Source organism: Gallus gallus, chromosome 1, assembly GCF_016699485.2.
Source record: "Gallus gallus isolate bGalGal1 chromosome 1, bGalGal1.mat.broiler.GRCg7b, whole genome shotgun sequence".
In the NCBI taxonomy this organism is placed as follows: domain Eukaryota; kingdom Metazoa; phylum Chordata; class Aves; order Galliformes; family Phasianidae; genus Gallus; species Gallus gallus.
The window spans coordinates 89,904,991-89,926,884 of record NC_052532.1 but is presented as its reverse complement, the minus strand read 5'-3'; the positions used below and the strand labels follow the sequence as shown (position 1 = coordinate 89,926,884).

Genomic DNA, 21,894 nt, shown 5'->3' with positions numbered 1-21,894 from the left:
GACTAAATGAGGTTTTAGCTACGGACAGAAAGGAGACAAACATTACAACTGAACAGCGGTCCTTCCTGAATGTCACCATAGGCAAATTTTACTTTCTACTTCTTTTTAAAGAGGTGGAATACTAAACTTGCTGCATATCCACATCAGTAATCCATTATTTTTACATGGTTTCAAGGTTGACCAGTAAGTACACTTTGGCAACCTTTGTAGAGATTTCTTCAACAAATCCAGAAGCCAAGTATCAAGGTGAACAATAGATACGCTTGCAAAAAATACAGATGTACATACTGTATCTTTGCTGGTATTGCAGGCTTCTTGTTTCATTTTTATGCTATGTAGCATAATCCCCTACCTCCTTGCAAGCATTACGTAGGCCACAGAGCTCAGTACAAGCACGACACTAATGCCCTACAACTTGCAGTACCCACTGATTTTTAACCTCTTATATCTTGAATGAATTACACTTCCGCAGAATCTAAACAAGGAGAAGATGTATGGCAAAAAATACCTTGTTTCTGTGAGGATTAACCTTATTTCTCTGAGAAAAACTAAGATAATAGACAGAACTGGTGCAAATTTCTTCAGGGTTTGCATAAAGGTTATTCTTGTTGCTGGGATTGCAAGCTTCTAGTTACAGTGTTACGCTGAATGGCATAATTCCCTACCTCCTTACAAGCATGTATGCATAAAAAAATGAAGCATCTTAAAATATACTTACAATCTGACACAGGCATTTGTGTTCATTGACAAGCTTTTCCAGAGATAAGGTCTCAATTACATCTGCTTCTGACAGAGCTCCTTCTCTGTCCTGCTTATTTGCCAGCCTGAAGAAAAGATCAAAAGGAAATACTCAGCATCCAGAAATATGGAAGAAATCAGATCTTCAAAACTACATTTCTGACAGAAGTAAGAAAATGAAGGAGAAAGTAAAGAGAAAATGCCTTACTCCAGCTATAATTCTTAGTTCTTTCTACCATACACCATTTTCACCAGAGACACTAATATTAATTATTACACACCCACAGACAAAGCAATTAATATTTTACAGCTGAGAAGACAGCTCCCATACTGCTCATCTATGGCAACCCAGTATAACCTGCTACGGTCTGTGGATCAAAGTTAAGAACTTCTCAACTTCCCAAACCACTTGCAGTTTCCTACATAATATTGTTTCACAATCACCTCAGGTCTGCCTCCTATCCACAATTTTCCTCAGCTGCCAAACAGCTTGGTATGTAGTATCTTGAACCTGCTCTTCGTAAGTAAAACTCAGAACTTGCACGAATAGCTCTAGAAGACATATTATATTATTAAAGCAAGAGAAGAAAAGGAAGATATACGAAATGCGTAACTCACAAAGCAAATGAAATGTAAAATGAATTGCCTTTATTGTCTTATTTCTAAGAGACGTGGTAGCAACATGTCTTCCACATCCTCCATAACCGCACCAGTCATGTGTGTTTTGTAGAGTACAAATGCAACCCGATTCACTACCCCAAGAATGTTTTTTGTTATTTCACATTTGAATATGTATGCTACCCTGAAAACAGAGGATGTTATGATCCTTTCAGTACTGCTGAAATTATTCTCCTCAGTAAACTCCTGGTTACACCACAGTATAAACACAAAAGCTACTTCCTTTTATCACGACTAAATTTTTAATGTTTATTTGAAATCTCGTTTATATAATTCGGAATTGGAAATGTTTCCAATCTAAAATCCTGACAGAACTACTTCTCACAGAAAGGTGAAATTTTGTCCCTGATGGGGATTTCTCTCAGCTATTTCAAGGAACGATGTTCATGAAAAACACAGAACTTGTCAATCCTTGAGAACTCACTTCCTTGAATAAAATGGACTTAAGCAGGTCACCATCCAAGAAGGCAGGATGGATTATAGACATTGTGATCATGTATGTCACACTTCTTTAGCAAAATGGACTAAAGTCTGTGAATTCTCCTCACTCATTCTCTAGCAATACACATTTATCCTATTGAATGTTTTCTATACCTGTAGATTTCAAGTTCAACAGAAATGAATAGAATTCTTAGAAGCAAAAGAAATGTCTACATGAAATAATCATAGAATCATAGAACGGCCTGGGTTGAAAAGGACCACAATGATCATGTAGTTTCAACGCCCCTGCTAAGTGCAGGGTCGTCAACCACCAAACGAGGCTGCCCAGAGCCACATCCAGCCTGGCCTTGAATGCCTCCAGGGATGGGACATCCACAGCGTCCTTGGGCAACCTGTTCCAGAGTGTCACCACCCTCTGTGTGAAAAACATCTTCCTAATATCTAACCTAAACCTCCCCTGTCTCAGTTTAAGACCATTTTCCCTTGTCCTATCACTATCCACCCATGTAAACAGCCGTTCCCCCTCCTGTTTATATGCTCCCTTCAAGTATTGCAAGGCCACAATGAGGTCTCCCTGGAAACTTCTCTTAGCTAAACAAGCCTAGTTCCCTCAACCTTTCCTCATAGGAGAGGTGCTCCAGCCTAATGAGTAGAAAAAGTCAGAAAAAATATAACAAAGTGAATAAGTTTACCTGAGTATTTAAGAATGTGTTAGCCAGACACATGTATTCCTCAAGAAAAAAAAGTTAAAAAAGCAAAGTTGCAGTCACACTGATGAATACAGGCACATTTATAACAAGTGGACAAATTAAGATGGAAATCCAAAGTATATTTTTAAACAAACAAAAACAACAAGAAGAGAAAACATGTAAGAAAATTTCTGTGTTTGCATTAAATATGCAAAGTACTATTAATGTTCAAAGTTACTATTTGTATATACGAAAAACTGTACTGCTTATGCTTAACCAGTGTATGTAGGTCACTCTGAAAGTAATGTCTCCTATTTATTTCCATGGAAACAACAGCAGATACAAACAGCACTATAACACTACTTCATGGAGAATATTCTCCGCTACAAAACATTATTTTTCAGCATAGTCACCACATTTAGCCAACTCACACAGATGAGCTGATTGAGATGCTCTTCATTTTGTGGCGTGACAGTTGTGCAAGACTGTCCAGACTGTGGCTTGTCTTTCAGTTCATTGTCACCACCACTGAAATGCGTTATCCACCACCTCACTGTGCTCACATCCACTGTTTGGTCTCCATAGACCTTCAAGAAGTGTTGATGAATGTCAGTGGGTGCCATTTTTTCTGCATAGAAAAATTCAATGACATATCTTTGCTTCATCTGCGCTTCCATGTCAGATGACATTCTGTCAGGCTGCCCCCCTGCTGCTATTTGTCACATGACAACAAAATGTAACAGAAAATTGGTGCGAAGGTTCAACCTCTACTGCAATACCAACAGCCACCTCTGACATCATGGGTGAACGTAATAAAATAGGAGGCATTACTTTTGGAGCAGCCCTCATAGATCATTTTGAAATATAACATGCAATGAGATTTTGATTTCTACAAATATTGGTAACAGTACTTTCTACAGTTGTCATAATCCAAACAATCAAAGTGCAAAAACTATAAAAGGAATTTTTCATAGTACTAGGAAAACAGAAAACTGCACTTGCTTCTCTGTAGTCAAGCAATTCCACTAAAATACTGTTTTGTAATTTAGCAACTCATCTATTGCTGAAGAACTCTGAACCAACTTTCTAGATAAAATCACAAACAATTTGGCCTCCGTGAAGGCAATGGCAGATTGGTTTAGAACCAGACTTCACAGTCTTTCTTCTGAAATCTCAAGTTGTCATCATCATTTCTAGGGAATGTTTGGCCAAAGCTTGTAAGGATTAATCATATTCCTTACTGAGAGGAAACAATGATAAGAATTCACTCCATAGTTAGAGAAACTTGTCAGCATATGAGGCCCACCTACATACTTACTTATTTTCCAGAATTGCAGTATAAGAGTCTCAGTTCTTAATTATCATAATCCTAACAGAGCTTTTAACCTCAAAGAACCATAAAAGTTGTATTATATTTGCAGCTCCAAAAAACATTCCTTGTCACCATTAATTTCATGTGCTATGATTCGTTATCTGATCTTCCCTTTCAAGGAGTGTGTATGAAGGAGACCATGGAAAGACAGCTTCTTAAATGTCCTGACAGCTCATTCTCTTTTGATCTTCATTAGTCTTAAAAACCACTTACAGTCAAAAAAGGTTTATATATTTACCATCAGCTTGGGGATAAAAACTCCTATATTCTACCTATGATCAAAACTTTGCTGACTTGCCTGCAGTGCTAGAAAGAGCACAGAGTTCTCCTCAATATGTTAACACTTGGTTTGATAATCCATTCCCACTTCTTGACAAAAATAGTAATTCTACAGTATTTTTTACTCTGTGCGGTTTAGTGCAGACAATACTTCGCACTTCCTCACTTCATATACAGAACCGATGACATTTTCAATGTGTTTATGTTAGTCTGGCACTGTTTCTCAACGAACAGCTACAACAAGTAACGTCCCAGTATTTGGTTATTAAACGTGCCTGAAACTAAACTAGGGAAAAACTGAAATAGAATTCAAGAATGTTATAGAGAGAAATCAAAAGACTGGAAACAGTTACCTCTGCCTTCTTTTTCTTTTCCCCTCCATTTAGCCTACCTTTGCCACAGTCTAAAAATCCTACTGCACTTTTCCTAGTCTCAAAAAGCATTCCTCAGCAGTGCTGTCAATCCCTATCTTGACCTAAGAAAATATTTCTGAACACACACTTTGTTGGCACAGCTTATTCCTTTTCAACCTCAAGATTAAATAACTGTACTATTCAATGTTTCACCGGACTGTACATTCTACAAACCACAGATGATGCAGAATGTAATGTTGCTGATTTTTAACCTATATTACTTTGAACGGCATACAATTTGCTTTTTGGACAGTTATCTTCTGTTTTCAATACAGAAATCCTGTTATAACACCAGCTGTATTCAAAAGTTGGAGCTGAAGTTCTGTACCTGGCTAGGTGAAATATCCAAATGGCAATCTCCACCTTATGCTCCCCAAGAATTCATTTAACAGAGGTCATACATTTCCTGTTGTTCTACTCCCTGTCCCACTTCAGTCTGTAGATCAAACTTAAGAAACTAAAGTATTGTTCAAATGCTTTTAATACACTGACCATCACATTGTGCATTACCGATGCCTCATGTTTTCTCCTTTCAAGTAAGCATATGGATAGATCGCAAACTACTCTTGCTTTCTTTTTCCTTCTTGCTTCAGTGTAGAAGAAAGAGAAGAAAGCAATAACTGCACTTACACTTGTGCTTCAGAGGCAGGCAGTGCTATGCTTGCAGCTGACAAGGTCTCTACCTAGGGAGCTGGTCTCAAACACTTCCTACTATTGGCCAACTCCATGAGAGTGATCCGCCTTGCAGCAAGGCTGGGTTGCAAACAGGCAGAACCAGATTCCCCAAGTAGAAAGTAATCAATTTGCCTGTCTACTGCAGTTGCAGAAGTCAGCTTCTCTCTCGCACCGCTGCACTTGAAGATGAGCCCTTGGACAATTATTTAAGGACTAGAAGCAGAAAGCATGCTGAAAAGACTTACAGGAATGCCACTCAAGACACAGTACTTGAGACAATATTCAAAACAATATTTTTCACATTATACTCAAGCTTAGCCTCCGGAGTTTCTTTCTAAAGGATAACATAGAAAGACTGCCATCTGCACAGGATTTAAAGGTAAAAACTTTTCTTTTACTTAATGTTTAAAAAGTTGCAAATGTTAGAAAAAGGCTGTGTAGTCTGTGTCAAAGTGTCAAGACACGCAAACAGTGAATGTTGACCCTGAAAATAATTGGATAGAGCTCTGGGTTAATACTGTCTCAGAGCTCCACTGCTCATGCACAGGAATGCTAAGCTTTGAGGCAAGTTTTATGCATAAAACCTCATTCTTTACCGAATGCACTGGGGTTATCTTAAAGGACAGAGCTTGGTTTTAATTTTCCAAAGCAACAGAACTTCATATATAGCAATCTTCAGTGTTTAAGAACTATAGGAAGTATTGATAAACACACTTGAAAACACTGATGGTGTATAACATTAAGTTTGCCAACTCCAAAGCTTTCATAAATAAAGTCATGCTTTACTTATTTCAGTTTCACAAAGTATACTTGGAACCCTCTTAGTGTAACAAAAAATGTTATTTATAAAAGAAATAGAGAAAAGGAAGGCACCAAATGCTTTTATGTCATGTAAGATTTTTTTAAACAACTAGGGAGCTTTGAACTTTATTTTTAGAGTCATGGGAAACAGTGTGGAAAGGGAGTGTATGTGTGCATTGGCACAACTGACATCTACACTTCAGTATTTCCCTCAGAAGCCAGATGATATACCAGTGAAAAACAGTCTCTGAACATGAACTATGTGCACTCCTTGGCTTGCTTCTAAAAATGTAAATTACCCAGCAAGTTGCGAACAAATAAGCATTAAAACTTACTTCACAATCCAAGAGATTTGGTGAAAAAAATCGAGTATAAAAAGGACATATTTGTATCTGTTTTCTTAAAACAAAAAACCACACACACAACAAACAAGAAGCGTTAGAGAAAAAAAGCAGATGTTTCTTTCGCAGAAGGTATTCTGCATGAGTGCCTGGATGTGTTTATTTTCTTGGCTTGCAGGCTTGGACTTTTTGTTTTAAATATATCTGCTTTACAACTTGTGCATTTGGTGTTAGATTACCATTACCATACAGTAAGAACACTGAAAACTAAATAGTGTACAGGCAGGTTGTTAGAAGTAATATGTAAAAGTGTCTTGAGATACTGCTTTTGGGTTTAGTCAGTTATCACTGAGACTGGAGAAGTTTGGTCAAATCTGTATGTTGGCCATAACAAATATAGAAGAGTACACTATACCGTCAGGATACTTTGGTCAAAATACTGCAGTATCAGAATTGTCAATCTTGAGTAGAAGTAACCTCAGGAAAATGTATCTTTAAGAGAATGATTTATCTGAGATCAGGAATACTAGTCTTGAAGGCTACTTCAAGAAGCCATAGCTTTGAGAGCGACTGAGCCACCATTCCTCAGAACGCAAAGGCAAGAGGGAGAAGCTTTGAACTTCACAGCAGTCTACACAAGAAGGAACAAAGCCATATTTTTCCACCCACGGTTGATCTTTTAGAAATGACGTTCCACATATTTTCTTCAGAATTTCGTCTCTCATCCATTTTTTTTTCCTCTTGGACAGTCCTGTGGACAGCAATTACTAGGATGATGCGACAGAGAACTGAGGCCTGTGCAGTTATATGAAGAAAAGATTTATTAGTTTCTTTGTTTTCCTCATATAACCGGCCATGCAGCTCAAACTCTTGATCAACAAACAGACAGAAAGATGCGAGTTTGTCAGAGAGCTTTTGCCCTTCAGTTACTGGCAGTTCATTAGCTTTTCAAGGAAAACAAACTTACTGCTAATTTAACAAGCACGCATATAGGAGAACTAGCAAATAGTTTGAGGCCTCCCATAGAGACTGTGAGGAACTCCCTGTTCCCCCTTCTCTCTGTAGACTTTTTGCAGACTGCATTTAACGGCTGTTAGCTATACAAATAGTCCAAACGTGGCTCTTAGCAAATCTTAAGCTACATTCTTTGGCACTCTAAGGAGCTGCCTTAGCATTAGGCACTTTCTGGACTGTTGATAAGCGTTAGAAAGTCATTGGAAACTTTTTACCGATTAACACTAGGGTCTTCCTCAAAAACATGGAATATTTAATTTCACTAGTTTGTTTTTTATGCCTTCTATCGTTACGTAAAACAATACTTTGAATATTAGGGTAAGATATAATGAAAAACTAGTGAATGAGATGCTCCAAGACCATCTGCCTACAACCATCAATTAAGAGTTTGTGTACACATAATTGCAGGGAGATCAATTTCTCTAATCCACATTTTTCCCTAACTAGTTCCTCCAGGTCACTTTAACTATTCTCTTATTTAAATGTAAGATTCTAAACTCATCCTGTTTATAGTATCTTTAGGCAACTCTAGAGCAATCTCATTCTCATACTACCTTTTGAAGTGGTTAAAAGAATGACAGTTATTATTTGTTTCACTTTAGGTAAGTGGCCACATTCCTATCTCCTATCTAAATCCTATTCTCATTTACCAAAAGTGTATTTCTCCAACACATTGCTTTGCTATCTGTTTATTCCAACCTACTACTCAAATGGGCTTTACCCAAAGAGATCTGAGCTTATAACCAGGACACTCTATTTAACTTCCAGGTGTTTAACTGCAAAAGCAGTAAGTTATGCTGCCATGTTTTTGTATAAGAATTTAAAAAAAATCCCTGAAAATATGGATTATTTTCATATACTGTATTTCACCTTAATATAGAAATAACAAGACAAATACAGAAGTTTCTTTAGGCAAACTACCTGTAAGATACGTTGTGGTTTTTGCTTTGCCTAGAAATCCTTACATTTATTACAGATGAGTTGCAAGGCTGCAATACTTAGCCATATGGTCTGATATGATGATATGATACATGAAATGGGAATGAAAACTAAGTGGGACTACGGATTTTGTTCTGCACCTGTATTATCAGGATAAAAGAAAATCTGGAAATAGATTTATACTAACAGAGTTCTAGAGAAAGCTATTAACTAAGAGTTCAAAATATACATCCAATTAAATGGAAGTAATTTCACTTGTCCTTCATCCTGCTTCAGCCTCCTCTTTTGTCAATTTACTTTCAAATTCTACCTTACAATATATAAATATCTAAAACTTCATTATGTAACTTTTGGTAGAGGAAATTATAGTCTTCCTTCTGGATTTCTATGACTTGTATGTGGCCACCATACTCATACCAGCTAAACAAATAAAGCTGCTGATTACTAGCATTATTCTTGTCTAAAAGAAAAACAAAACCAGGAGTCTCCAATGATGCATTTACTTTTCTCCTCTTTTTTTTTTTTTTTTTAAGTTTCCTAAAGGGCACTACTTTCAGTAATTCTTTACTACATGAATCATCATGAACACATTAAATAAGTTCTTCAGTTTTAAATACAAGATACTCCAGTCCCTTACCAACTAGGGAGAATAACCTACAGACTAACTGATTTGCAGGGTGAAATCACTGTTTTGTCAGTCAATATTCAGTGACGCATACTGCACCTGAAAGTGTGACTTACGCCAGTGCAAAGGCATGACCTTAACACCTTCCACTACCCACAGTTTCAGTGGGTGTATATACACACACACACACACTGAATATCTATTATATATATATATATATATATAAAAAAAAAATAAAGGTCGCTATCTCCAAATCTACAAACATTCAGAACAGGTTACAAAACTCCAAGGTACAAACCCAGTTTTGCCACTGATTCATTACACATCGTTGAATCACATATTTCATAAAAACAGTATAACTGATATGGAAGAAGACTGGCAGCTGTAGAGACTTGGAAACTATAAAAATCTTCTAATACAGATGATTCAAAACCTGTCATATTCTACCGCACCTACTAATGCCAAGGTCCATACTTCTATTATTTGCCTATCATCTTATCTCTTAGTATCCTTTTTCCATATCATGCAACACCACAGAACTGCCCTAAAACAACTGTATCTCCAGCTTCTTGAGTGTGTTACAGATTTCTGGACAAAACCATCTAAATTAATTTAAATAACTATTTCTGCCCTTATATTTCTCTTGAAGTGGTCACTCTAGCAGCACAGCTTAATGACACTCTTCCAGCAATCTCTGATTCATTTTTACCCATGAAATTTTGTTGTGCAAATCCCCTGAATACTCGGACCTGTTTTTTTATATTTGCATCAAACATTTTTACGCAGTATCAGTGTTTCTCCCCTTCCCATACCTTCACATTAACTAGAGAACTCCCAAGCTACATAGCTTCAAATGCATCATTTCTATTCTCCTCCACATGGGGCATTTTTGGTTTACCTAGTTATCTTCCGGCAGTTCTAGTATGGGATATTTTCTCAAGCGGACAAGAAACAAGATTCTATTTCCTCAACATCACATAGTGGGCTATGATGATGCAACATGCTACAGATTACACAAACAGCCTTTACATGTCAGCATTTCTTAAAAATATTAATAGGTATCTCATTCAAGTCCCACACATTGAAAATGCAATTGATTTCACACTGTCATAGAATACACTTCAATACTACTTATCTACCTTACCAAAACAAATGGTATGTGTTTTTAAGCCTATACCCAAGGCAAACTCTCTGCCTTTACTGTTTTCTTGTTGAATAACTCCCATGCTTCCCACAAACAGAAGCTTGAACTTAGAACTAGTCTTAAATATGTTTTTCCAAGGAATCATCATCTTAAAACATGATGATTTAAGAGGACACTTTCATCCAATTGCCTTACTTCCTGAAAATCCTTGCTTTAAACATGTGTGTTTACAAGACAATTAAGCTAAAAGAAACTTTTTTTTTTTTTTTAAACAAAGGAGAAAATAAATTTGGCCTGTAGTCAATATGGTTACTTCAGTTGCTTAAAATGTATCTTGGAGTAGTAGCACAAGATTCTAGAACACAAAACATATTATTTCTTTTCTTGTGAGAATAAATGAAAGCACAACATTTTCAGAAAACTTACATTTTGATTCAAAACCTCAGTCCTTCCCACAAACTACTGAGAATTAATATTAAGTTTAAATGATATATATGCTTCAGTAACTTTTTATTGAGCTGCTAAGACACTCAAAACAGCAATCAGGTTCCAGACCAGAGTGTGCCTCTGAACATGACTCAAAGCCAATGTTGTCAAAAAGAACAGTTACACAGTTGTTGTTTTGTTTTGATTTCGTTTTTTGGGTTTTTTTTCCCACAATATAACAGAGATGCGACTTCACTGCAGCCTGGAAACATATTAAATAAAAAAATAACTTTTAACTGAGATTCCTTTGGGATATATATTGCCTGCAAGTCTCTTCTACCTAGTGCCCTTCACTACCTTGTAACTAAGGGACAGAAAAACAAATCAACCCTTATTTTTACTGCAGGTTTGTTTTGGTTTTGTTTTTTAAAGCTGTTTCAGCAGAGGTAATGATACTATCTTTGATAAGAATTTAAGGCATACTTTATCATCATAACAAATTAGTAACAGATAATGGTAGTCCACTTATCAGGATCTACTGTTCTCCTGGGCAGTGTAGGCCATCACTTTGGAGAGATTCATATCTCTGGTGAATAACGCATTAAAGTTATCAAAACACCAATACAGTACCCTTAAAATATTTGACAAAGATGTGAAAATTGTACTCTTAAACCTGTCAATAATATATAAGAAGATGACTACCAGAACAAATACAAACTGAATCACCAGTGGATCTGAATGATAACTCTGTGTGTGCACTGGGAGAGGGGGAGCCGGGGGGGTGGAGGACAAAGCCTTCCTAGGAGATGAGGCATGTCAGCATGACCAAATTGAAATGCAGCATGTGCATTCCTATTCCCCCCTCCCAGCCAAATATAGTATGCTTATGAAAGCTGGTCAATAATCCTTAAGCTCTAAGCACAGCTTATGTACTGGCAAAACTGTCCCTGACTTTTTCTATTCTGTAGACTATCCTGTTCCCTTCCTTATCCCCATCCACCTTCTGTCTAAAATCATCCTGTAGCCCTATCTGTTCCTTGACTGTTTTCAGTATTAAATAACTTTTTTTACTGTACACAGAAAAGGGAGAGTGCCACATGAATTTGACTGAATTACTGCAGCTGTATGGTCTCCATATCTACATGGTATCTTTTAAAGGCCTACAGCTTGTGATTACAGTTCTGAATAACAAACACTTCAGTAACTCAGATGCAGCAACATTTATGTCTGGGGAATGGCAAGAAACACCAGCAGATCTCACTGATGCTCTTCACATTTGTTTATGTCACAGCACTCAGAGCTATTCCTAAACTTAGCCAACAATTTGCTGCTGCAGTTTAGCAAGATAATGCTTGTTTCCTTTTACCATTACCAAAGTCAACCTCCTGCTCTTAGCTGTTGTAACCCAACTTCCCCAGACAGTGAAGAAAAAGTCTGATAAGGATGCTAAGAATATTCTAGGCTGTGCTGAGTGGAAGGTTGCCTTGAGCATGAACTAGCAGAGGGAGTACACGTGAATAGTTTGGTTTGAAGAACAGGAAAGCTGGAATTTCTATTCCTACAGTGAGTGCCAGTTGTAGTTGAAGTATTTCACCACTACTGTAAGGCAAGTCCTCTGTTTCTGATAATGCTTCCAGATTCCTTTGGATAAAAAAATAATTTAAAAAAAAATATTGCCCCATCCAAGTTAAGCATTAAGCAAGAGAGACACGAAGCAATATATTACATGCCAGAATAAGTTATTTAAAAGTAACCTCAAAATCCCAGCAGCATTTTTTGAAATTTGTGGCTTTTAGAGGCAAACCTGTTTTTTCCCTTAAGCACACGAGTGTGAGTTTAATGGAGAAATTTAGTAATTTAACAGAGGGAACTTTTGTTTTACACTGAATTTGTGTACACCAAATGATCCTACAATAAAAGTTTCCTACTGCATGAACAAGACAACACCAACAGGGCAAACTTTAGCACAGTCAAGTGTCAAGATATTTCATCAACAGAAGTACAGGACTGTTTGTTTACGTGAGAGTTGACACCAAGGCAAAACTTTTAAGTTGGAGTCACTCAAAGGAATACTGGGGAACGAGAAACCCAATGCAAAACAAGTTAGTGTGTGTTGATTTCCCAGTAGGAAACCTTTCTCTGAGTTTGAGATTGCTGAACAATGTCAGACAGTGGGATCAGGGCTTCTTACATGATCTGGAAAAAACTCAACACCTCACACATCCCTTTTCAGGACACTTGTGGAATTAGACCACAAATTATTACACATATAGTCTAACACATCAAGGCAGGGAAAAAACAGATTCTCAGACACAGCCTGGTCCCAGGCTCACTTAATTTATGGAAAAGATGCCAATGATTTCAGTAGACTGAGGATGATGTCTCCAGGTCTGGTTTTGACCAGAAGCCAAAGTGCTGCATGTGCTGGAGAATACAACCTCCTCAACTTCAGTAAGAGGTTTTTACTTCCCTTTACCACTATAAGCTCTGGACAATCCAAGACACAACTCTTACCCAAAAGGAAACAAAGCTTATATTCACAGCATGCTCTTAGCAGCTGAAACAGGTATCTGTATGTGAAATACCCATCTATCTTAAGGAAAGCTTAATGTTTAAAATAAAAAGCTCCAACACTCTGAAATAGTTGGGAATTCTTTCCTTTCTAACTCAGTAACACAGTGTTTGGCTGACATTAGCATGTGAACTCTTATTTACGAAATACCCTGTGAAATTTGACACTTTTCTCCATGAAAATTGGCGCTATCTATCATGAGAACATAATCCCCCAGGACAGAAGAAACAAACCTCTCCTCTGCAAACAGATGTGCACACGTTCCCCACCTCTGTAACTTAGGCTGCCTTTTGGCAAGGAACTTCAGCAGCTGCACATCTGCAGAGGTGAAAAACTTTCAACAGAAAATACAGGGGAGGATCTTATTGCTCCCACACCTGCAAAGCAAGCTCAGCATTTGTTCCTCTCAGATGACACCCTGATGGGTTGATTAAATCATTCAGAAGCATGCTTATTCACATTGCTTGCAAAACACCAGGGCTGTGACAGCATCTCACCTGAACTGCTTACAGTAGTAACATGTTTTGTCAGCAAGAAGTTAGCAAGGACTCTCACAGGGTATTAAGAGAAAAGTGCTGCTCAAGGACATTGCTAATGATTCTACAGAATACAACTGTGCGTATGAGACCACTTGTTATTAGGGAAACACCTAAACAGGTGTTTAATTTTAAGAACATGCTCAACACCCACTATCTACGATTAGATTTGAGCTTGTGTTGCCCAAAGTCCAGTCTCAATTTCTCATAGCGAAAATGACGTACCGCACTAGGAAATAGAGAGTTCATCTGGAGAGGTTTAACCATGTGCTCAGATCTGTGCATCTGCTTAAATGATTTGCCAAACTGGGAGCACCGTATAGAATATTTAAATATAGAAGGATCACATAAAAACTTCATTATTCCTAAAGCGAAATTTAATCAAAACATGGAGCACTTAAGAATGTTCAGTGATTCTGGCTACAAACAGCATAAGTTCTCTTCCCTTGAAACACTCACTCTTAAGCCAAAGTAACCTTTGTTCAAATGACTTAAAAGGCAAACCTGGTAGCATCCCAGCAAAGGGACAACGGCCTCCTGCCAAATGTGAAAGAAGTCTAGTTGATGTACAAGCTCACACAACGTTTAATTAGTAAATACCTTTATTCATCATTGTTGCTATTGCTGTCCGTCCAGCTAGCTCCCAGGAATTAATGTTATTCCCGCTTCAGCTGGTTTCCCTGATCCAAGAAGATGAGGTAATACTCACATGAAAGATGAAGACAGTAAGACAGTATCAAGACTCACAATGTTCATTCACTGAAGGACATGATTTTTTCAAACTTCTGTCTGTCCAGCTGTACTTGATTTCCCCTCAGCATTACTGTGGGGCAGCACTATTTCCAGAAAAGGCAGAAATAAGGTCATTGATAGACATCAATACTCTAAAGAAAGAAGTCTTACTGCTAAATGCCAGATTGAAAATGAGTTTGAACAGGTTTGAAAATGTCAAATCCTGTTTAAAATAGTTTGAAACATTAGGAATTGGTTTCAACTGAGCAGAGAAAGCTGGAACTGACTGGAACCAGACTGTATTCTGAATGTAGGGGAAACTAAGTCACTCAAGAGACTTCCATCTATGAATTCCCTTTACTCAACTCTAAAAGAGCTGGCATATTCTCCCTGTGTTGGCAAAAACTTCAGTAAGTGTTTCATCTCAACTGAAAGAACAACAGGATGCACCCCTATACATACAACCCAACACAAAGGACAACAACACAAAGGACTCCCCTATATGAACCAAGTTGGTTAGGAAATACTCAAGTAGTCAAGCCAACAATTTCCAAGGTTATCTATGTCATGAAGACATCCTTATTTATTTTAAATCAGCATGCGTTTCAGTTGCAATACAATCAGCCACATTTGCTGGCAAGCAAATTCAGAGGCAGGTTTTGAAGGCAATCCAAATAGGAAGTAAGATATGAAAGTAGGGTTCCATTGCTTACATTCCACTCCCTAGCGAGCTCTATGTTCAAACAGGACATAAATAAATAAATAAATAAATAAATAAAAATAATAAATCAATTAGCTACCTGAAGTGTTTTCTGCCTACCTCTTTGTAAGTTTGAGATTTGAGAAGAAACTGTTCCATTTGTGGATAACTGATTCATACTTTGCAAAGAGTCCCCTAACAGTCATGCTATTCTGCTGCTTTTTAGTTTATTCTCCCCCTCAAGGAATTCAAATATTTCAAGCCCAGTGAACCCAAACCATCAAAAAGTAGATAATAATTGTTAATAGATACACAAATTGAACATCAAACCTAGTTCTCATGGTCCTGTGATCGACTCACTTCAAAGTCACAGCAAATTGAACATAAGAAAAATCAGTAACTGTCCTTTTGAGAAATTGTGCTGCATTCTGATGGAGTAACTGGATGACTACATGCATGTTTTACAGCTTTCCAGTAATTACTCGAATTTCCTTAGCTACAATAAAGTTTTGCCACCTCACATAAGCATTAATGGTGCCATTAAAACTTGCTTTTGATCACAGGATTGCCGAGCCATGTTAAATTAACACGGGTCAACAGATGCGTTAGGCTGTACTAAAACAAGATTTTCAGGTCAATTCTCCAAAGCCTTGTTCTTTCACATGCCCCACACTGAACTTTCCCCGCAGCAGTCATGGTGGTGCCAAGCAGTTCTTGAAACATTTCAGAAGAATGTTAACCTTAAAGAAACTGCTTCTTTTTGCTGTGGGAAATACCACTAGTTAAGCAACTCAGAGCAATTAGTGTAATAAAATAAATACATGTTGTATTTTTCTCCACCCTGAAGTAGTTTTCCACAAAATTACTTGGAAGTTTGCCTGACTGTTAAGTCTCAGTATAATATGGTAACTTTCACTACCTACCTGTTTTTTTGTTGTTGTTGTTTTTTGTTTGTTTTTTAATTCTCTTGCAGTAAATCAATACACATTATGTTTGGATCTTAAATCACAGAAGTGTGGGGGGGGTGGAGTTGGGGGTTTCAGGGGAAATCAATACAAAAAGCAGTAAAGGAAATCTGCACTATGGTACAACATCAGCATTGCTTCTTAAGATTGATCTGTGTACCTTTAAAGTTTTGTTTTTAAGCTAATCTTCCTGTAGACAGCCACCTTTAAATCTGTGAAAATTATGTTCACAATGTACGGCTTCATGACTTGGATAATGAAAAACAAATATTTAGGGACCTTAAATATAGATAAAGGATCAGAGAAACCACAGAACTATTATATGAAGTTATTCTAACGTAACAAAATTGTTTGCATACTATCAGGTTACTAGATTGATTCCTGGCAGCTATTAGAAAATGCTCTCTTTCACATACTAGAAAGAAATACTGCATTTGCTTACCGAAAAAGATTCTCTAGAAATGGGATTTCAGAGAATATGCAGCTATAAAACATAGCCATTTAGGAAGACTATCCTGAAACCTCCAAAAACAGCTAAAAGATACTACTGTACAGTTTAACATTCATTCCTGAATAAACCCATGAAAGAAACACATTTGACTTGACCAGAAGACCCAAAGTAAAAATTTCGTAGTCTTCTACTCCTGAACACTTCACTTTTAACAAACATTTTCAGTTCTTGATTTTAGTCCAAGGAAAACATTCATGGGAAGTTTAAGAAAATACTTTCATCCCTGTAATTAAAAAAGATTATATACTCAAAGGAAACTTTCTCTTAATTAAAAAAAATGCTGAATTATATAGTATTATACATATGCATGCACACCAAATTTTTTGAGCCCACCTGAAGAAATCAACAGAAATACGTAAGAGAGGTACATGTTACCCTCAGTAACATGTTGCACTGTCAAATCAGGCAGAGGCATCTCGTGGAAGTACTTCTTGCTCTGAGTAACTGAGATGCACTGAACAGTTTGGGATTAACAAAAGCATGTCACCTCTTAAAGAACTGCTGAATTGTTAGCATTTTTAAAGAGTAGTTATGGCTTATTAACAGAACTCTGACAGGCCAAACTTCTTTGCTTTTGTGCATACCGCTTACAGTATTTTCTATCTGAGGCCCAGTACAGAGCCTCTAATTTCCAGTCACTTTGTAATGGAAAATTGTCAGCTATCCCCTTTGGCCAGTTTTGTTCTGAAAGATCTGTGACATCACTTCAACAGCCCTGCATGCAAGCTAATCACAAACTAACCATTTATTACATTTATACAAAGACTTGAAAATAAGAAGCAGAACCCAATGCCAATCTACTTCAGAGCAGCAATGACCAACACTACTGACTTCTGCAGAATTGAGCAACCCTTTTGTTTACAGAGCAGAGGATAAAAAAAAGCAATGAAAAACCAGCCCAAAAACAGCTGTAACAACAACAAAAATCATTCTACTAAAAAGACAAGCTCTGCAGTAGATACATAAAAAGGTGTAGTATGTGCATTAATTCCATAAACTCAAGTTCATTAATATGATATAAAGACTTCTAGAAGTTGCCTGCTAGTATGTAGAAGTTATGCTCCATGTAATGAAAATGTGCAACATAAGCATCTTACTACCAAATGCCCTTCCTTCAGTATATGGATTTTGAAAAGCCAAGTTAAATCTTCAGAAATGTTTCAATGAAAAAGCACTTTGATGAAATAACTGTTTTAGTCATTTTAAATATTCCCTTCAAGGTCCATATCATCTGCAATATTCCATATGACTTATTTATCTGAACAGAGATCTCACAAAGAAAGGAAAAAATTGAAAATAGACAAAAGGTGTTGCAAATTCGAACAAATGAACTGTAATACTCTTCAAAAATACTTAATTTAATGGCATTCATAGGAAGAAATGCTCACAACATCCACACTGTGTGCGAAAGCTACCGAAAGGTAAAGCTTACAGATCTTTTGGTCAAACTCCCAGTATGTGGTACAGCGAATTATATCCTAGAAGCATGCAATCCCACATAAAAACCCACAAACAGCCCTTTCCAAGCTCTTACTCCTTGCAGTTTGAAAAGGTACTTTCTTTCTCCAAACTTAAAGAAGAAATATTCGCGTTCAGAAACATAAATGCTTATCACTCTTGTTTTCTGGGGCTTCTCGGTTAATGTTTCATCTGTGTGCATTACAGGTTATAGATACCTCTCCATAGATATTGCTGCATTCAAGAAGACAAGCACGCATTCAACAGAGGTCATTTTTAAAAAATATATTTATTTCATTGTGGGCATAAACCAACTGCAAAAAGCTGCCAATTTCTAAGATTTTGTTTTTAATTTCAATTTTTTTTTTTTTTTTTAATTGAAGATGTCTTCAAGCAAGCCCTTGAAATACTTTCCTATGTTCAAAATCAAACAGGGAAATTAAGGTTGACCACAGAGGCCAGGCTGAAAGCTATGCCCACAGCCATTTGAAAGGTATGTTTCTCAGATTTGCTATAAAATCATTCCCGCTAAAAAAATTCAGTATCACATTAACAGATCTCTGTTAATACAATTCTCAGAGAGAGTGAGTTTAAATATCTCCAGCAAAGCTTGCACAACAGTTAAGTTAGAAAACATAATTAATCCACTTCCTATTAAATAAGAAATGTTACTAAATTGCGTGCTAACATGTTGTACGGAATGTCAGTAAAAATTGTATTAAGATCACAATTGGCAATGCAAAGTGACAGCAATCCAAAGAAGTTTATAAAATCTTCAAGATCTGATGTTAATTATACTGAATCCACTTCTACTTAGTATTTTCATACTAAACTCCAAATTCTGGCTTGCTGTAGTTTACTACTTCAGTTATCATCACTTCAACTCGATATATAAGGAAAGGCAAGGAAAAAAAAAAAAAAGGAGAAAAAAATTTTAGCGTGGCTGAACTAAAAGCTTAAAACAGCATATTGAAGCCAAAATTTTGACCCTTAGGTAGATTGCCTCAAAGGCTAAAGTGCTTGTCTTCCACTGAAGATTAAAATTTACTTATATTTCCAAAAACAGTTAAAGTGATTTGTTTTCCTTCCTCAAATAAAAGAGTTATGATAAAACAAGAATTTGAGTTTCTCATCTCCTCCTTCACAAAGTGGAAATTCTCCCTGCATGCCCTGTTCCTAGTTACTTTAAGTTCTAGATAGTAAACCATAATCTATCATAAAACTTGGATTAGACTACAAATTACTGTCTATGGAAATGCAAAAGATAACAAAAAAGTCAAGGGAAGACTTAACTGTTCACACCTGAAGATAAACTAAAAACTTTAGGTTTTGATTAAGTCCTACAGAAACTGGGTTAAAGGGTAGATTGTTCTGACATCACCTTCCTTGTTCTCATAACACTCACCTGCTAATTTTACCAGTGCACAAAGGGAAGTAGCTCTGAGCTCCAGAACTACTTTTAATGCCTACAGACCACTGCTAACATGGATTGTATTTACACTCTGATTACAGGGAAACAAGCAAAAAAGAAATAACTGGAGCTAACTCCCTGTGTTACAAGAGAGGTAAAGAACAAAGAAAAAAACAGCACAAGAATCATGAGAGATCGCCTCCAGGAGCTTAAACTCCGAGCCAAAGAACTACAAACAGCTGGAGAAAATAACTGTCCACCTGTACAAGACGAGCAGGAAGAGATTGAACAGCAGGCCATTATTTATGAAAGGGAGCCTATAACCGAAAGGCACTTCCATGAAATCCAGAAGCTTCAGAACGAGATTAATAATTTGGTGGAGGAAGTTCAAAAATTCAGTCAACAACAAAAAAGTCTAGTATCTTCAATGAGAAGGTTCAGTGTTCTTAAAAAGGAATCTAACACAGCAAGAGAAATAAAAATTCAAGCAGAGCATATACGAAAAGGTTTGGATGAACTGTCAAAAACAGTGAAAAAAGTTGAAAGTGAATATGGGATTTCACGTGCCATAGTAAGAATTCTAGCTTCCCAGCACACTTTCCTGTCCCGCTGTTACCTAAATGCTATGCTTTCATACAATGAAGCTATAACAGCCAAGCAAGATAAATGCAGAAGATTTATTGTTCGTCAGCTTGAAGTAGCTGGTAAAGAGGTATCTGAGGACGAAGTCAATGATATGTTCCAACAAGGAAAATGGGAGATTTTCAATGAAAATCTACTCACTGAAGCCAAAATTACTAAAGTTCAGCTTTCAGAGATTGAACAGAGACACAAAGAACTGATCAGCCTAGAGAGTCAGATCAAAGATCTGAAGGAACTTTTTATTCAGATATCAGTTCTGGTGGAAGAGCAGGGGGAGATGATCAACAACATTGAAATCAGTATGAACAACACTCAGGAATACACCCAAATATCTAGAGAAAAATTTGGACTTGCAGTCAGGTATCGAAAAAGACACCCTTGCAAAGTAATATGCTGCTGGTGTTGCCCGTGCTGCAAGTGACAAAGGAAACAACCTTTGTAAGCAGCAGCAGTTCCTATGCAGTAAACTGAACTTATCAACCAATCCCAGGATTCTTTTATTGCTTCATTTTCTTCCCTTTTCCCCTTCCACATATCCACTGAGGAAAAATTGCACCTGTTTTTCCAAACTGAGTTCAAAGATTGAAACGAGATCTTCACCTGTGCCTAAATTTTATGGCTTCCACAGAAACGCATGAACTAGAGAGGAAAAGATCAAAGGAGACAAATGACATTTTCTTGTTCTTCCACTCATAAGAAGCGTCAACAATGCAATGTGTCAACATGCCATCTGTGCTTTTGGGAAACATCAAAATTATTGTAAACCTCAGAAAGGATTCACAAGACCAGTTGGATTACCTTTTATAAAAAAATAATTAGTATTCTTTTAATTGCTGTGGGGTTTTTTTTTTGCTGTTCTTGTTTGTTCAAGTGCTCGTATTTACTTGGTTCAAATTTCATTTTTTTCTTCCCTAAGAACTTGAAGTAGTACAAATAGAAGTAACACACAAAGCAGACAATCTCAGTAACAATCAAGAAACTGATGCATAAACTTTTCTGTCTTCTTGTTTGGTTATCAAGACTATTTGAGTATTGATTCTATAGGAAGTTACTTACAGGCCACTCTGGCAAGAGGAAATAATACTGATATTACAATAGAACAACATGCACTGCTTTGGGGCATGCAGAACACACTGAGTTATTTATTTTAATAATGCATTCCTGTATTTCTTACAGAGATTTCTTAAAGGTTTTGAGAAGGTATTTTCTGAAAACATTAAAGAACATTAAAAGACCATTTCAAACCTGCAGGACATTTGTTAGCAGCCTGCTGAGAAACCAAGTAATAATGAACTGATAGAGATACTTCCACTATTCAATTACCTAGGCAGACACCTACCAGGTCAGGGTAGGAAAAATGATACTTCTATTACATTGTGATAAGACACGTCATTACTGTTGTCTAGCCTACTCAAACAGGCAGTCACTTCTGCAGTTTCACTTTCATCAGTAATAAAATAAATACATAACAACATCCCTCCATCTTTTAAAAAAATGTCCATAATCTAGAAGCAGAGAACTACTTTAAAAGGAACCTCTCACTTTGCTTCTTGGTCAAATCAGGACAAGCACATATCTAGTTCTATCTCTTGTCTATCACTTCTCAACATATCACCACTTGTCTTTGAAGAACTGTGCTCCATTTTCCCTGCACCTCCCTATCATGTAGTGGGAGGATTTCCCACCTTGGTTTCTTCCAACTTCTGAGCAAATACAGATCTCTTCCATCTCCTCGCATCACACACTCCAGCAACAGCTCAGATTCACTGCAGTATAATCAACATTTGTCTTC

The 21,894-nt window shown here is 36.9% G+C and overlaps 2 protein-coding genes across 19 annotated transcripts in view; one reads left to right on the top strand and one right to left on the bottom strand.

Annotated features, from left to right (window-relative positions):
- Nucleotides 1-21,894, bottom strand: part of ARL13B (ADP ribosylation factor like GTPase 13B) — a 49,169-nt gene that overhangs the window by 13,955 nt on the left and 13,320 nt on the right. For all 17 annotated transcript variants that reach the window (XR_005861272.2, XR_005861278.2, XM_004938309.5 and 14 more), the window contains one exon: nucleotides 719-824. Coding sequence is in view for 15 of the 17 variants with exons in the window: in XM_004938309.5 (XP_004938366.1) it covers nucleotides 719-824 (106 nt within the window). In the remaining 2 variants the exon portion in view is untranslated. The remainder of the gene's footprint in view (nucleotides 1-718; nucleotides 825-21,894) is intronic.
- STX19 (syntaxin 19) lies at nucleotides 5,433-21,337 on the top strand. 2 transcript variants are annotated; one of them, XM_025144433.3, is made up of 4 exons: nucleotides 5,433-5,664; nucleotides 18,257-18,318; nucleotides 18,433-18,542; nucleotides 19,562-21,337. In XM_025144433.3, the coding sequence occupies exon 4, from the start codon at nucleotides 19,648-19,650 to the stop codon at nucleotides 20,521-20,523; it is 876 nt and encodes a 291-aa protein (XP_025000201.1). In that variant the 5' UTR covers nucleotides 5,433-5,664; nucleotides 18,257-18,318; nucleotides 18,433-18,542; nucleotides 19,562-19,647; the 3' UTR covers nucleotides 20,524-21,337. The 2 variants fall into 2 exon arrangements, with proteins under 2 accessions (XP_025000201.1, XP_015153418.1); XM_015297932.4 differs by lacking the exon at nucleotides 18,257-18,318.

What these genes read in the sequence shown, in the direction of transcription:
- STX19 (XM_015297932.4), top strand. Translation starts at nt 19,648, where the DNA reads ATGAGAGATCGCCTCCAGGAGCTTAAACTCCGAGCCAAAGAACTACAA.